This window comes from Remersonia thermophila, chromosome 2 (genome assembly GCF_042764415.1).
Source record: "Remersonia thermophila strain ATCC 22073 chromosome 2, whole genome shotgun sequence".
Taxonomy (NCBI): Eukaryota; Fungi; Ascomycota; class Sordariomycetes; order Sordariales; family Chaetomiaceae; genus Remersonia; species Remersonia thermophila.
Genome location: NC_092218.1, coordinates 4,510,151 through 4,523,256, shown reverse-complemented (window position 1 = coordinate 4,523,256; position 13,106 = coordinate 4,510,151). Strand labels below are relative to the sequence as shown.

Here is a 13,106-nt window from a genome sequence, read left to right as displayed (position 1 = left end):
CTAATTCACTTGAGCAGGCCTACGACGGGAATCTGGGTCCCCGATGGAACATGCCGCTGTCAATCCGCGCATGAAGGACGACAGCTCCAGGCTCACCGACAGGCAGAACGCGAGCTTGGGCTCTTGGCTCTTGCCAACTGATAACAGGGAACTCTGTGCGGCGATGGCACCTTAGTGTAGTATGTAGAGAAGCAGAGAGCTGCTTCCTTTTTGCTTTTTTCTGTCGGTACTTGACGAATTTCCTGAACAATTCAAGCGAACCCACCCTTTGCTTTGATCACGATGACACATTTACGTTAGAATTGGTCATTATCTTCCCCGCGTAGTGTACAATGTATATGCATGGGGGATTTTGTCTTTGGTCGAATGCAAGCCCTCGGCACGTCGGTTCTTATCCATTTGTTGGATGGAACCTGGCGTGTCGAATTTGATGGAATGAGGAGTCCAGATTGGGATGTTTCCCCATCCTCTTAGGCTTCACGCCAAAAAGCCAATAACTACCTCCACATTCACGCACGAAAGCCATCAACAGACCCTGGCCGCAAACTAACCTTTACCATACGTAGGTTGGGACCTCTCTGGCATGGCAGAAGCATGCACCATTGTTTCGTGAGCCCGCGAGGGGAGACCAGCGGGACGTGTGTAACCTCTCTATCTCTAACAACCTCATCAGCCTCAGAATACACACAACTACACCGTACTATACAAGTAGGGAAGATAAGGTAGTATCATCCCGCAGAACATGGTCCGCAAACAGCTTCTCGACGGTTGCATCCTCTCAGGTGATGCGAATGGCATGCGACTCGAGTGCAACCTCCTGGGGGGTGTTTGGGTGTCGCCAACGAGAGCCGGTCCCACTTTTGCCGATTCCATGACAAAGCGGAAAAGCGCACAAGACCGGGTATCCTAGTCAAGAAGCATTTCCCGTCATTCCGCTCCTGGCAACCCCAATGCCGTAAGCTTTGTTTGGTTAGCAGTCTAGGACCGCGGAACAAGCCGGTAGGCCGCATTTGATGCGGGCCACCTGCCGTTCGCTTCTCCTCAAGCTTAACAGAGCTAGCAGGGGCATCTAGCGTGGGGCTGAGTCCGAAACACGACGACCTGGTCGTCGGGCCCTGGTCGCCCTAATGCAGGGCCGAGCCTAGTCGCTGTCGAAGTCTCCCAAAGCGAGAAGGGGGCTCTGGACTCGGTGTGGATACACAACCACACCACCGGAGGATCGGGAGGAGGGGAAGTTAAGCACTGGCGATGGGTCGACATAGGAAAGAAAAAGCAATTTTGGATGCCCTTCGTCGGCAATGTACCTCGGACCTCGTGTAAGGTTGAGTGGCGGGCAAGCCCATACAATAACCGAAGCATACCTGACTCAGGATCCATCTTGAACTCATCTGACCGACACTTCTCGCCCTCGTCTCTCGTTGTCGCTGTCCGTTCTTTCCACTTCTCCTTACGCCAACACCGCTAAAATGTCGGCCCCGGATATGCCTCCATTACCCTCCAACCCCGCCGAGAACGACGGGCCGCGCATCCTTGGGGCGACCTTGACGGTCACCACCATCGCCGTTCTGACCTCCATCGCTCGTATCTATGTGCGCACGAACATGGTGCGGAGCTTTGGGCTTGATGTAGGTGGAGCCCCGCGACTCCCAAGTCCTTAGTGCTAACCAGCCATTGACCGCCGCCCAGGACTACTTCATGGTTTTTGCGACTCTCTTAGTCATCGTAGAACAAGGCATTGTCATCGGCTCGGTGCATCATGGTGCAGGACGGCACATGGGCGACCTTGCGCCCGAGGACATCGGCATGGGGATGAAGTTGAACTTCATCTCGCAGCCCCTCTATCTCTTCGGCATCTGCTTCGTCAAGCTGTCGGCCGGCGCCATGCTGTTGCGCATCGCAAGCGTCGGGTTTTACCGGCGCCTCATTATCGGTGTTATGGTATTCATGTCCGTCTACACCGTGGCCTGCTTCTTCGTACGTCCCGCCTGCCTTTTTTTTCTGGGTTTTTTTTTTTTTTTTTTTTTTTTTGCGAGGACGTTGCCGGGTCTCCGGGCTGACATCCATCCCCCCCCCTTTCTGTAGACGCTCGTGTTGCAGTGCACCGATATCCGGGTCATGTGGGACATGACCGTGCAAGCGACGTGCTGGGCGCCGCAGACGTTGCAGGCCCTCTCGTATACCAACGTGGCGCTCAACATCTTCACCGACTTGCTCTTCGCCATCTTCATTCCCGTGCCGATGCTGTGGAACCTCAACGTCAACACGCGGACTCGCATCTCCATCATGGTGACGCTCGGTCTCGGCATCTTCGCCTGCGCCGCTGCCTTCATCAAGATGGGCTACCTGTTCAACTACGGCATCAACGGCGACTGGCTTTGGGACTCGCGCGATCTCACCATCTGGGCCGTCACCGAGGTCTGCGTGGCCATGGTCGGCGCGAACCTGCCTTCCCTGCGGCCGCTGTTCAAGAGCTTCCTCGGCACCACTTTCGGCTACGGATCGGCCACCGGCAAGAAGAACACCACGGGCTACCAGCGGCAGCACGACACGACCCCGCGCCGCAACAAGTCGCAGCTCGACGAGACGAGCAGCGAGCGCGCCTTCAACCCAGCGTGCCTCTACGAGATGAACGCCCAGTCCAAGCAGTCCAAGATGTCGACGGTTGTCTTCTCCGACCGCACCGGCCTATCCAGCGACGACACGGTCAACGCATCCCGCGGGCCGGCCGCGGCTCACAACGGCATCACCATGACAACGAGCACCAATATTGAGTACTCGTCGTAGCACGGCGGTGGCACGGAGCGGGCCGGCCATCGATTCTGGTGGATGGTTTGAGGCCGGGGTTAGGGTGTTGGATGTTACTGTTAATCATTGATTCCATGCAATTTTTTTTTCTTTTCGATTAATATAGGTGATGCTTCAAAGTCACACACGATTTGGCCGTCTTAGTTTGCTAGTAGTAAATCTTCGCTTATGAAACGTTGGATCTATCCTGGAGACGACTTTTAGCCTCGACGATCCGGACGCTATTATGAGGCCCGAATCGGCGGCCCCGCATGGTTGCATCGTCGCCGGCTTTGCGGACGGCCCGCACGGTCGCGAAGTGGGTCTCCCAGCCCCACATGGTCACCCGGGCCGTCACGACAACATCGCCCTCAGGTCATCCCTCACAACGGACCTTGGCCTGAGGAAGGTCGTGTTGCTCAGATGGGGCACCCCAAAGAATCAAGAGCATGCTTCCGTCGTCAGAGCCGTATGGCCAGGTACGGTCAAAGGGTCAAGTTCCTGAGGACTTGACCAACCGGGGGCAGGAGAGTGTGTCGGGTTCAGCCCGGAGCCGACAGACCTGGCCGCCACGGACGAGGCAGGAGGCCAACCATCAGCTGAGGGAGGCACTTGCTCTGGGCAGAGAAGGGCGCAGAATTTGGTATATCAACGGAGACTCCGTCACTGCATCATCGATCCCGTCGTACACTGCGCGGCGCGAACGTTTTCATTTTGAACGCCAATACCCTGAACGGCTGACTGACTCCCAAGCCCACAAATCCATCACATATCGATTAAGGGTCAATCCATACCGTCCTCCCACTACACCATGCTCCTTCACTCCGTTCTCGCTGTGTCTCTCGGCTCTGCAGTTCCCGTGCTCGGCGCCGCAACAAAGTGGTACTCTGACCCAGACTGGTAAGCCACCTCCCGGGTTGATATTGCAGCCTTGTTGGTATGCATCGTTCTAACATCCCATGTGCAGCCAAAACTTCATCGGCAAGAAGGTTTACAATGTAAGAAATCTCCACCAATCTCTTGCCTGAAACACATCTTTGCAGGGATATCCGGTGTTCCGCTGCGCTGCAGCAGCCTTGTTGTCGCCGATTCAGGCTATCACTACTTGGCCAAGACTCCTAACTGCCTCCGAGCCGCGCAAGATTTTCCACTGGCCAACAGGTGGTGATCTTGCCGTAGTGGTGGCTGCAAAAAGAAGGCCAGTGTGTATGCAAGAAAAAAAAGGGGGAAAGAAAAAAAGTGACTCGGATACCGGGAGTCGAACCCGGGGCTGTTGAGAGAGCAGTCACTCCTGAGGAGTGAGAGTCAACGATGTTACCGCTACACCATACCCGATGAATCGATTATGGTTCCGATTGGTTGAACCGCAAAGCCTCCATGGGGACTCATGATGCTGATACCATCCTAGGGGTTTTCCACAGGAGATGCTATCGTCCCGCCGGACGGTGTCCAGGCTATCAAGGTTGACTCGTTAATGTATGCATCTCTCATTTCCATGTCCCGCGGTTAGCCTTTGGGAGAACTGAATGAACACTGACCCTTTGACTCACGCTTAGGTCGGTTTGGTTTGCATACGAGGGGACCACAGGATCCAAGTGTCTCGGGAATCAACTCCGGGTTCTTCCTGAGGGCAAGTGCATTAGGATTGCGAATCCTGAAGACCCGGATGCTTTGCCGGTTCGGTGTACTCGGATTTGCAGTGGTGGCATTGGGGGGACTGCCCATTGTGCTCCGACGGTTATCGAGTAATTAATTCATCCACAAGATGGGGGTACACGCCGGGGTGGGAATGGCTTGACGCCTCGTGGGGTGTGTAAGACCGGGGAATGGGTATTGGACATTTCCAATATCGCCACCAGTATTGAATTTGTCGCTGAAACGCGACAGCATGTAGTTTATATGCGTGAGCTAAGATCACCTCTGATTACTGCGTACAGCTGCCAAAACGTTCTTTTTCTCATTGTTCAGAACCAAATCCTCCAACCTATATGAGTTCATCCTCTCAGCCTTGACCCGAAGCACATCCCAATATCTCTGTGGCGTCTATCGACATTCTATTTATTTTTCTGCAGCCCGCCGACCCCGGCGAGCCAAGGCAGTTTCATCCAGGAAAGCATCGTTGCAGTGACCAACAACTGCTGTGAATCGGAGAGCGGAGTCAAACTTAACGCCGGTTGTCTTCCTCGGTGCGGTATCCAAGCATCTCAATGCCAGCAGCCTCTTCCGGATCGCTCCGAAGGTGGGCCCCTTTACTGTAGCTCCGCGAAGTGCTGCCATTGACGGGGCTGAGGTGGGCTCCGGGATGCCAGAGGCAGAAGATGCCGATGGCAACGAGAACGGGGATGGTCTCGAAGACGTAAAACACCCACTCATGGGTGAAGCTATACCCCTCAATGCCCTCAGCAAACTCCACCAATCGGTAAATGCAGCGGACCTGCGCGGAAAATGTCAGCTATCCAAAATCCCCCAAAAGACGAACCGCCAGCTCGGATATCCTCCCGTCTCTCCGTTCCAACACAATCAGGAGATAAGAACGTACCACGATACCGACGGACGAAATCCACACGGCCCAAACCACCTTTCTCCAGGCCTGGCCTTCCAAGATGCCCGCCTTGCTAACAATTCTGTGAAACCTCCCGAGGAACACCAAGAAGGTCGCCACCGCCAGCAGCTGAAACGCCAACCCTCCCACCAACACCCAGATGCCGACCTGCGCGGGAGGTCCAAACCAGTCATTCACCGTGGCGATGGCCGAGCCGGCGCACTGCACGACGAACGCAATAAAGTCGCACACGATGAAGACCCACGAGATGAAGCGGCCGTGCAGGCCGCAGATGATGACCCCGTCGCTGACACGAGCGTCGGCGCGAGGGCTGTCATCGGCGGGGTTGGACGAGGATGTGATGATGCTGGGGCCCTGCTGGACAAGACGGCCGAGGAGGATGTAGTTGCCTGCGGCGACGAGGACGGGGGCGAGGACGGTCAGGGCCACGGAGGTCGCGTAGATCGTCTGGAAGGAGAGAGATGGAACAAGCAATTAGCCGGCCGGATCAGGTGCGCTTGGGCGTTCGACGCTCTAGAGGCTGGGGACTCCCCCCCAGAGACCAAAGGAAGGGCGGGGGGGGAAGAGTATGCCGTGATGAAACCCACCTCATCGCTTTGAATCTTGACGGAGTAGCAGCGCAGCGCGTACGCTGTGACGTCCATGGCCGCACCGACAACGACGACGGTGAAGTACCAGGTTCGGTAGCGTATGAACGTCTGGTAGGTGATGGTGACGAAGAGAATGCAGTAGAGAGCCGTGCTGATGATGGCCAAGGGGAAGGAGGGATCGTACGGCCACATGGAGACCGGGGCGGGAGGCGATGCGTCTGCCATGTTCACGGTGGACGGGTTGTTTTGCGGGCGTTACAGCGAGGTACACACGGCTTGAGAATGCAAGAGGTGTTGATCGCAAAGAAGACGCGGACGCACGATGAACTTGCTGTCCATCTCAAGTTGTCAAAGTCTTCTCCAGGTCTTTCTCTATATACCCGATCCCAACCGCCAGCTCTCCCAGGCTATATGTAACAGGATCTATAGGGACTTATACCCTGGTCCTGAACCCCAGCAGGCATTCTGCCTGCTCAGACCGCCATTCTGGGCATCCATCGTATATATAAGGAGCCTCCAGGAGAGGCACATTAGATAGTTGTTTTCTTCTTTTAAACAACAGCTTCCAACCACTCCTTTCCGCCGTATACACTCTCACAGGTCCGGGCTATCACACTATGAGAAACTATCCTGGCTGAAGTCTAACTAGTTTGCGCAGAACATTGCGAGCTGTAACCCTAGACATTGATGACGAAGTCAAGCCTTGGGTGTGGTTCGCGATGCCTGAGCCGTCTGGTGGCGTCGGGTTCACTCCGTGCGCTGCGTAAACAATCGTGGCTGAGCGCATGAGGTTGGCGGAGCCACCCGGGGTCTGTTGCTGGATCGGGAACCCCCCTAACCTTCATCCAAGGGGCTGATCGGGCACTTCAACCCATCACGACTACGTAAGCTCTGAGCTAACGGTTGATGTGCTTGGGCATAGATGAATATCTGCGGCTGGGAGGGTTGCTGGCGTCTCTCAGCGCAAGGCATTGTTTTCCTCGAAAAGATATTTCAGGGGCTAGGTACACGTCATTTAAGGTCGCGAAAAGGGTTGCGCCAGCCGTTGTGCTGGCCGTGCAGCATGCTTTGCGATCGCAGGGGGAGTTCTTGAGTGCCAGATGGAGTTAGATTGAGCTCAAGATTTGCCCACGTCTCCAGCCTTCAGCTCTTGTGCTGGTGAAGCGTCCGCGTAATCCAGACGCTTAGCGACGCAGCTCGGTTGCATTGTTATGATTTCTGCTGCCGTGGCCGATGCGTTGATGGAGCATTCGCGCCTCGTGGGCATGCGCCGCTACGAGCATGTCACGCACGACACCTATTCGACGGTCAACTTTAACGAAGCCCAGGGTGTGCTTGCCCGGTGGCAGCAGCTTGCTGCCAAGGTACGCGACCTGGCCGTGCGCGTGGACGAGGCCCGCCGCCCGACGTTCTTCCAGCTCGTCCAGCACCCCGTCCTTGCGGGTGCGCACTTCCACGCCGTGGCCATCAAGACCGCCCTCAACTACCGATACGCCCTGGAGCGGCGCAACTCGGCCAACCTGCTGGCGGCCGAGGTGCTCGACGAGTTCGACGGCGCGTACGACCTGACCGAGGAGTGGGACGCCATGCTGGACGGCAAATGGGCCGACATGATGCTGCAGGCCGTCTACGATGCCGTCGAGGAGCCAAAGCGCTGGGCCAACCCCGCCCGCGACATCGCCGTGAACCTGTCGTACGTGCAGCTGCGGCAGAACATGCAGCCCTCGCTCGGAAACCTGGGCCTCTACGCCGAGGGCTCGCCCAACGCAGTCCTCCAGGGCCGCTGGGCAGAGAGCGTTGACGCCTCCATGCCCACCACCAACTACGGCGCGCTGCTCCCGCAAATGGATCCCTACGGCCCTTCCGTTCGATACGTCGAGCTCTTCCACCGCGGCGATCACCGCGTTCCGATCGAGTGGTCCCTCGACCCCCTCCCCGTCCCCTGGCTGACCATCACCCCCGCCAACGGCACCCTCCACAAAACCCATCCCGACCAGCGCCTCGCCATCACCATCGACTGGCCCTCCGTGCCGCCCAGCTTTAACGACACCGTGCTGGTGGGCATCCGCTCCCGGCCGTCCCGGATCCCCTACTTTGACCTCCTCCGCATCCCGGTCCTCAACCTCCGGGCGCCGCCAGACTTCACCGGCTTCCCGGAATCCGCCGGCTACGTCTCCATCGAGGCGCCGCATCTAGACCTCATGCTGTCCACCACCGCCCCCGCCAACGACACCTCCCGCAGAAGCCTGTCCTTGGCGCCCGTCGGGTTCGCGCACGTCCCCCACCTCGGAACGCGGAGCGCGTCCGGGTCCATCGCGCTGCGGCCGTTCCGCGCCGCCCGCGAGGACCCGGCCTCGGCCCGCGCCGCCGCCGCCGTGTTCCCGTTCTACCTCTTCTCCGGCGCCGAACGCCTCGAGGCCACCGTCTACATCAACGCGGGCCTCGACACGGACCCGGCGCTCAAGATGGAGTTCTCGCTGACGGTCGACGCCGCGCCGGCCAACTTCACGCGCGTGCTGGGGGATTACGTCGACGTCCCCGCCGCGGGCGCGATGCCGCCGGAGTGGATGCCGCAGGTCATGGACCAGGTGTGGACAAAGAAGGTGAACCTGGGGAAGGTCGAGGCCGGGGAGCGGTGGCTAGTTTGGAGGACGAACTCCCCGGAGGTGTACTTGGAGAAGATTGTTTTGGATACCGGAGGAAGGGTCGGGGCGAGCTATCTTGGGCCGCCGGAGACGAGGTGGGTAGAAGGGGAGTACGGGGAGTGAAAAGAAAGAGTCTGCAGATGGTGTAGGTGATATTGGGCTGCCTGTTTTACGAAGTCTACGGGTGGTGTTGGCGGAAGTGGGTTACCTGCTTGGCGACGGCATCTGGTAAACAGGCGCACGATCCGAGAGCAAGCGACGCCCAAAATGACGGTCTAATACTCAAGTCACCTACCTAGTTCCCTTCCCTTCTGCTAGTGCATGATATAGCGGAACGCAGCCGCCCGATCCCCCTTCTCCGACAACTCCTGTACAGTGTAACTAGTCGTCGGGCACCCCATCCCTCATGCTCCGCAACCTTGGACCGATTCCATAAGATGATTATAGCTTACCGTAAGGCAAATTGTAGCAGCGATGCCGGCTGCGATGAAGTCCAGCTCCATGCTGTGTCCGAAACGGAACCGCGATGATGCGGGATACCGCATTAGGAGCACTCTCAAAGAGATAGTCTTGCAGAAAGTGCAAAATATGGTGTTGAATTCGACGATGATCCAGAAGAGGGAGGGCCCTCGTGCGCAGGGCAATTTATGTAATTACAAGAAGTGCAGTCAAAGCTCCTTATCAGAAATCTTATCACAGAGACAAAAGCCATAAGGAAGCTCCTGCAGCCACAAAGAGAGGTTCTGCAGCCACAGGTGGCTTCTCAGTCCTCGGACCCCTTTTTCTCGCGTCACGCGGCGCGTCTCGTCGGCGGTAGAAGTTGCTTACCATTGCCTAAGCGAGTTAGCTAGCTAGCTTCTCAAAGGGATTTAAGTAATAATAACCATCTCCGTTGGCACCTCCATCTTGAGGGACGAACACCAGGAGAATAGCCACCCTGCGATTGCGATGTTGTGTATCAGGCGATGTGAAGGTTTATTTTCGGCTTGTCGTCCCCTCGGACACAGGAACAGCGATACGTTTGACCACACGGTCCACTCCAACCGACGTTTTCCCCAACCTTCTTTCCATTCCTACGTTCCGTACAGGGTCCGGCCAGGTACAGGCACGAGGCATGAGACACGAGACACGGGCATGGGATAGGTGAGAACTTCCAGAAATAGGAAGATACGAAAAAGAACTAACGTTACACATTAAATAACTACTCTGTACGCTACGCTCAAGCGCTCCACGTTCTCGCCTTCTTGCTCCACTGATGGCCGCCGCCGCTGCCCTTGCGCTGCTTCTCCTCAAAGAGCTTCTTGGTCAGCTGCTTGTACACGAACGCGTTCTGCTTGTTGTAGCGGATGGAGTGGTCCGAGTCCGGGAAGTAGGTGACCTCGAGCTTCTCGGGACCCACGCCGGAGCCGATGAGGAGATCCTGGAGGGCCAGGCTGTGCTGCGCGTGGACGTTGTCATCGCCGGTTCTGTCCAAAGTGAATCGTCAGCCTTTCTTTTTTGTCTGGCATGCAAAGCGAGCAAAGGAACCCCAACATACCCGTGCTGGATGAGGAACTGCCCGCGCAGCTTCTTGAAGCCCTCGACGTTGCGGACCGCCGACTTGTCGTACCCGGCCTGGTTCAGGGCCGGCGTCTTCATGTACCGCTCCGTGTACATGGTGTCGTAGAGCCGCCAATCAGCGACGGGCGCCGTCGACACGGCAAACGAGATGATGGGATCCCCGACCTCGACCACCTTGGCCGAGAGGTACCCGCCGTAGCTCCACCCCCAGATGCCGATCCGCTCCTTGTCCACGTACGTGTACTTTTGCGCGAGCCACTTGGCGGCCCAGATCTGATCCTGCGCCTCCAGGTCGCCCAGGTTGCCGGCCACGGCCGAGCGGAACGCGCGGCCCCGGTACCCGGTGCCGCGGCCGTCGACGGTGAAGGTGATGAACTCGAGCTCCGGGTCCGAGGCGATGTAGGCGGCCCAGCCGATCGACTTGAACGCCTTGTTGACCTCCTGGGCGTTGGGCCCGCCGTACGGGGTCAGCAGCACGGGGTACTTCTTCCTGGGGTTGAAGTTGGCCGGCAGGCGCAGCATCGCGCTGAGCTTGTACCCGGACGGGTGCGGGAGGTCAATGTACTCGATCCTGGGGAGCTTGTACTCCTTGAGGGCGTTGTAGAGGCGGGCGTTGTCGTTGACGACGCGGATGGGCTTGGACGGCCTGTCGACCGAGTAGAGCTCCTGGTAGGGGACGTCCGGGCCGGCGTAGCGCAGAATGTAGTACCCGGCGCGGTCGGAGAAGGACGCGGACCAAACGGCGGGGGTCTTGGGGTCCACAAGCGGCGTCTTTTTGCCCGTCACGTACGAGACGGAGTAGATGTGGCGCTCGGTCGGGTGGTTTTCGGTGGAGGCGTAGTACACGAGGCCGCGCTTGGTGTCGACCTTGAGCACGACCGAGACCTCCCACTTGCCCGAGGTCAGGGTGATGTTCTTGCCGTCGAGCGAGAAGAGGTAGAGGTGGTTCCAGCCCGAGGCGTCCGACACATCGAGGTACCAGCGGTCCTTGTCGCCGGCCTTGCGGCTCTGCTGCAGGTCGCGGCCGCCCTGGCGCTTGACCTCGCCGATGTACGTGATGGCCTGGTTGTTCTCGAGCCAGCCGTCCGAGCCGTCGCGCTGGCGCGTGACGGCCGACTTGCCCGTGTCGGTGTCGACCAGAACCAGCTTCTCGCGGTTCTGCACCCGGTTGAACGCGCGGTAGATGAGCTTGTCGTGGCCGTCCGTCACCCAGGCCACCTCGCCAACGATGAGGTCGTCGGCCGGCCACGCGCTGATCGGGACGGGCGTGACCTTCTTGGTCTTGACGTCGACCAGGTTCAGGGCCACGGTAGGGTTGGTCGTGCCGACCTTGGGGTACCGCAGCTTGAGCTCCCGGGGGTACGAAGGCGGGTACTTCTTGCCGTCCATGTGGTACTGGACGGTGAAGGTTTCGACGCCCGTCTCGTTGAAGCTGAGGAAGGCGATCTTTTGGCCGTCCGGAGAGAACCACAGGGTGTGGTCGGTGCCGAAAATCTCCTCCTCGTAGACCCAGTCGGGCACGGCGTTGAACATGTCCGGCGAGCCATCGTTGGTGATTTGGGTCACCTTGCCCTGGTCCCAGAGGAACAGGTTGTTGCCGCGCACAAAGGCGACGGTGGACGACGAAGCCGAGCTCCAGGTGGCGTACTGGATGTCGCCCTTGGGGTCGGCCACGAGCTGCTCCGTCCTGCCGGTGGCCACATCCTGCACCAGGTAGTTGGCAAAATACGAATGCCGGTACTGCTTGGTGTAGTCCACGGACCACAGCACCTTGGTCCTGTCCGGAGAGATCTGGTAGTCGTAGTTGTTGGCCGGGATCTTGTCGGCCGACAGGAAGACGGTGCGGTTCCCGCTCACCACGTTCTCAAAGACGAGCGATCCGTCCGAGGCCCAGGTGATAAAGTCGCCATCCGTGTCTGAGGCCACCCAGGTCACCGAGGTGGTCGACGCCGTCAGCTGCGGGCTGGCCACGGTGATGTTGTACGTGAGCAGCTTGCTGCCGCCTCCGGTGGGCTGGTGCGGGAACCGGGGAGGGTCGATGGCGACGACCCAGGCCGCGGCGAGGCAGAGAGAGACGAGCTGGCGCATCATCTTGGCGGAAAGGACACCAACCTTGGGGGGGGGAGGGCCGAAGGCAGGGTGACTGAGGCACGGCAGCGCAGCAACACAAGTGACCAGACCCGGGGAGCAGCACATGCCGGCTTTATCTAGATGAGCGCATGTCTTTCCTTGACCGATCTCCATTGGGCAGTCCGGCTATCAGACCGTGACCGGCAGGTACAGAAATTGGGGGAGCATTGAAAATTGCCGAATCGGGAAGGTCACCAACACGAACGCGATGCCAAGGTCAGGAACAAATGCGACCTCAGTTGCGCCATGCGTCTATGTAGGGACGCATCTTTGCGGGGAAATGCGGTCATTGGCATCTCTATGGCAAAGGACACGAAATTATGTTTCTCTCAAGCTCACGTTGATATAGTACTCCGCAGGTTAAAAAAAGAACCCGGTGGGAAAAAGGAACGGCCCTTTCTCCGCTACCACCTCGCTGGGAGTCTGTCCAGCGAACCGCCCTTTTCATACCCCGGCCGTCTAGGTCGTGACTTTTCTTATTCATAGCTTCGATGTCACCGCGCTCATCCGTTTGTCACCTTTTCTCCCTCGAGGCCGGCATCAGCATCAAGCATGACGATGCCCACGGCGATCTGGTCTGGCACGCAGGCCACACGGAGTCGTGTTTGTCTTGTGGCCCGTCCCGGTCTCGGGGCGAAGACTTCCTGCTTTTCTTCTTTCTCTCTCTCATGATTATCATCGCCGGTGGAGTTGGTTTGGAAATTAGCACCACCGATGTGTCAGTCGCAGCGTGATCCTCGGGGGGTGCTGACATGGTTCTTGACCGCTTTTCCCTGTGACAACGCCGATGCCACGTGAGCTGCCGTCGTTGTATTATTCACTTCCCAACCTACA

At 58.2% G+C, this 13,106-nt stretch overlaps 5 protein-coding genes and 1 non-coding gene across 6 annotated transcripts; 3 read left to right on the top strand and 3 right to left on the bottom strand.

Annotated features, from left to right (window-relative positions):
- Nucleotides 1-1,466: 1,466 nt before the first annotated feature.
- VTJ83DRAFT_2706 (uncharacterized protein) lies at nucleotides 1,467-2,784 on the top strand (the record flags this gene model as incomplete). Its single annotated transcript, XM_071009006.1, has 3 exons — nucleotides 1,467-1,625; nucleotides 1,687-1,974; nucleotides 2,083-2,784. 3 exons carry the CDS (start codon nucleotides 1,467-1,469, stop codon nucleotides 2,782-2,784), a joined length of 1,149 nt encoding a protein of 382 aa, XP_070869246.1.
- An 811-nt stretch (nucleotides 2,785-3,595) lies between these two features.
- On the top strand, nucleotides 3,596-4,533 carry VTJ83DRAFT_2705 (uncharacterized protein; the record flags this gene model as incomplete). Its single annotated transcript, XM_071009005.1, has 4 exons — nucleotides 3,596-3,684; nucleotides 3,752-3,782; nucleotides 4,193-4,260; nucleotides 4,341-4,533. The coding sequence occupies 4 exons, from the start codon at nucleotides 3,596-3,598 to the stop codon at nucleotides 4,531-4,533; spliced, it is 381 nt and encodes a 126-aa protein (XP_070869245.1).
- On the bottom strand, nucleotides 4,028-4,119 carry VTJ83DRAFT_t38. The gene has a single exon. It is a non-coding gene; the product is annotated as a tRNA-Glu (tRNA).
- Nucleotides 4,534-4,948: 415 nt separating the features above from the next.
- VTJ83DRAFT_2704 (uncharacterized protein) lies at nucleotides 4,949-6,162 on the bottom strand (the record flags this gene model as incomplete). Its single annotated transcript, XM_071009004.1, has 3 exons — nucleotides 4,949-5,218; nucleotides 5,324-5,794; nucleotides 5,935-6,162. The coding sequence occupies 3 exons, from the start codon at nucleotides 6,160-6,162 to the stop codon at nucleotides 4,949-4,951; spliced, it is 969 nt and encodes a 322-aa protein (XP_070869244.1).
- A 986-nt stretch (nucleotides 6,163-7,148) lies between these two features.
- Nucleotides 7,149-8,705, top strand: VTJ83DRAFT_2703 (uncharacterized protein; the record flags this gene model as incomplete). The annotated part of the gene is made up of 1 exon (XM_071009003.1): nucleotides 7,149-8,705. The coding sequence occupies one exon, from the start codon at nucleotides 7,149-7,151 to the stop codon at nucleotides 8,703-8,705; it is 1,557 nt and encodes a 518-aa protein (XP_070869243.1).
- A 1,096-nt stretch (nucleotides 8,706-9,801) lies between these two features.
- VTJ83DRAFT_2702 (uncharacterized protein) lies at nucleotides 9,802-12,233 on the bottom strand (the record flags this gene model as incomplete). Its single annotated transcript, XM_071009002.1, has 2 exons — nucleotides 9,802-10,048; nucleotides 10,120-12,233. 2 exons carry the CDS (start codon nucleotides 12,231-12,233, stop codon nucleotides 9,802-9,804), a joined length of 2,361 nt encoding a protein of 786 aa, XP_070869242.1.
- Nucleotides 12,234-13,106: the final 873 nt, after the last annotated feature.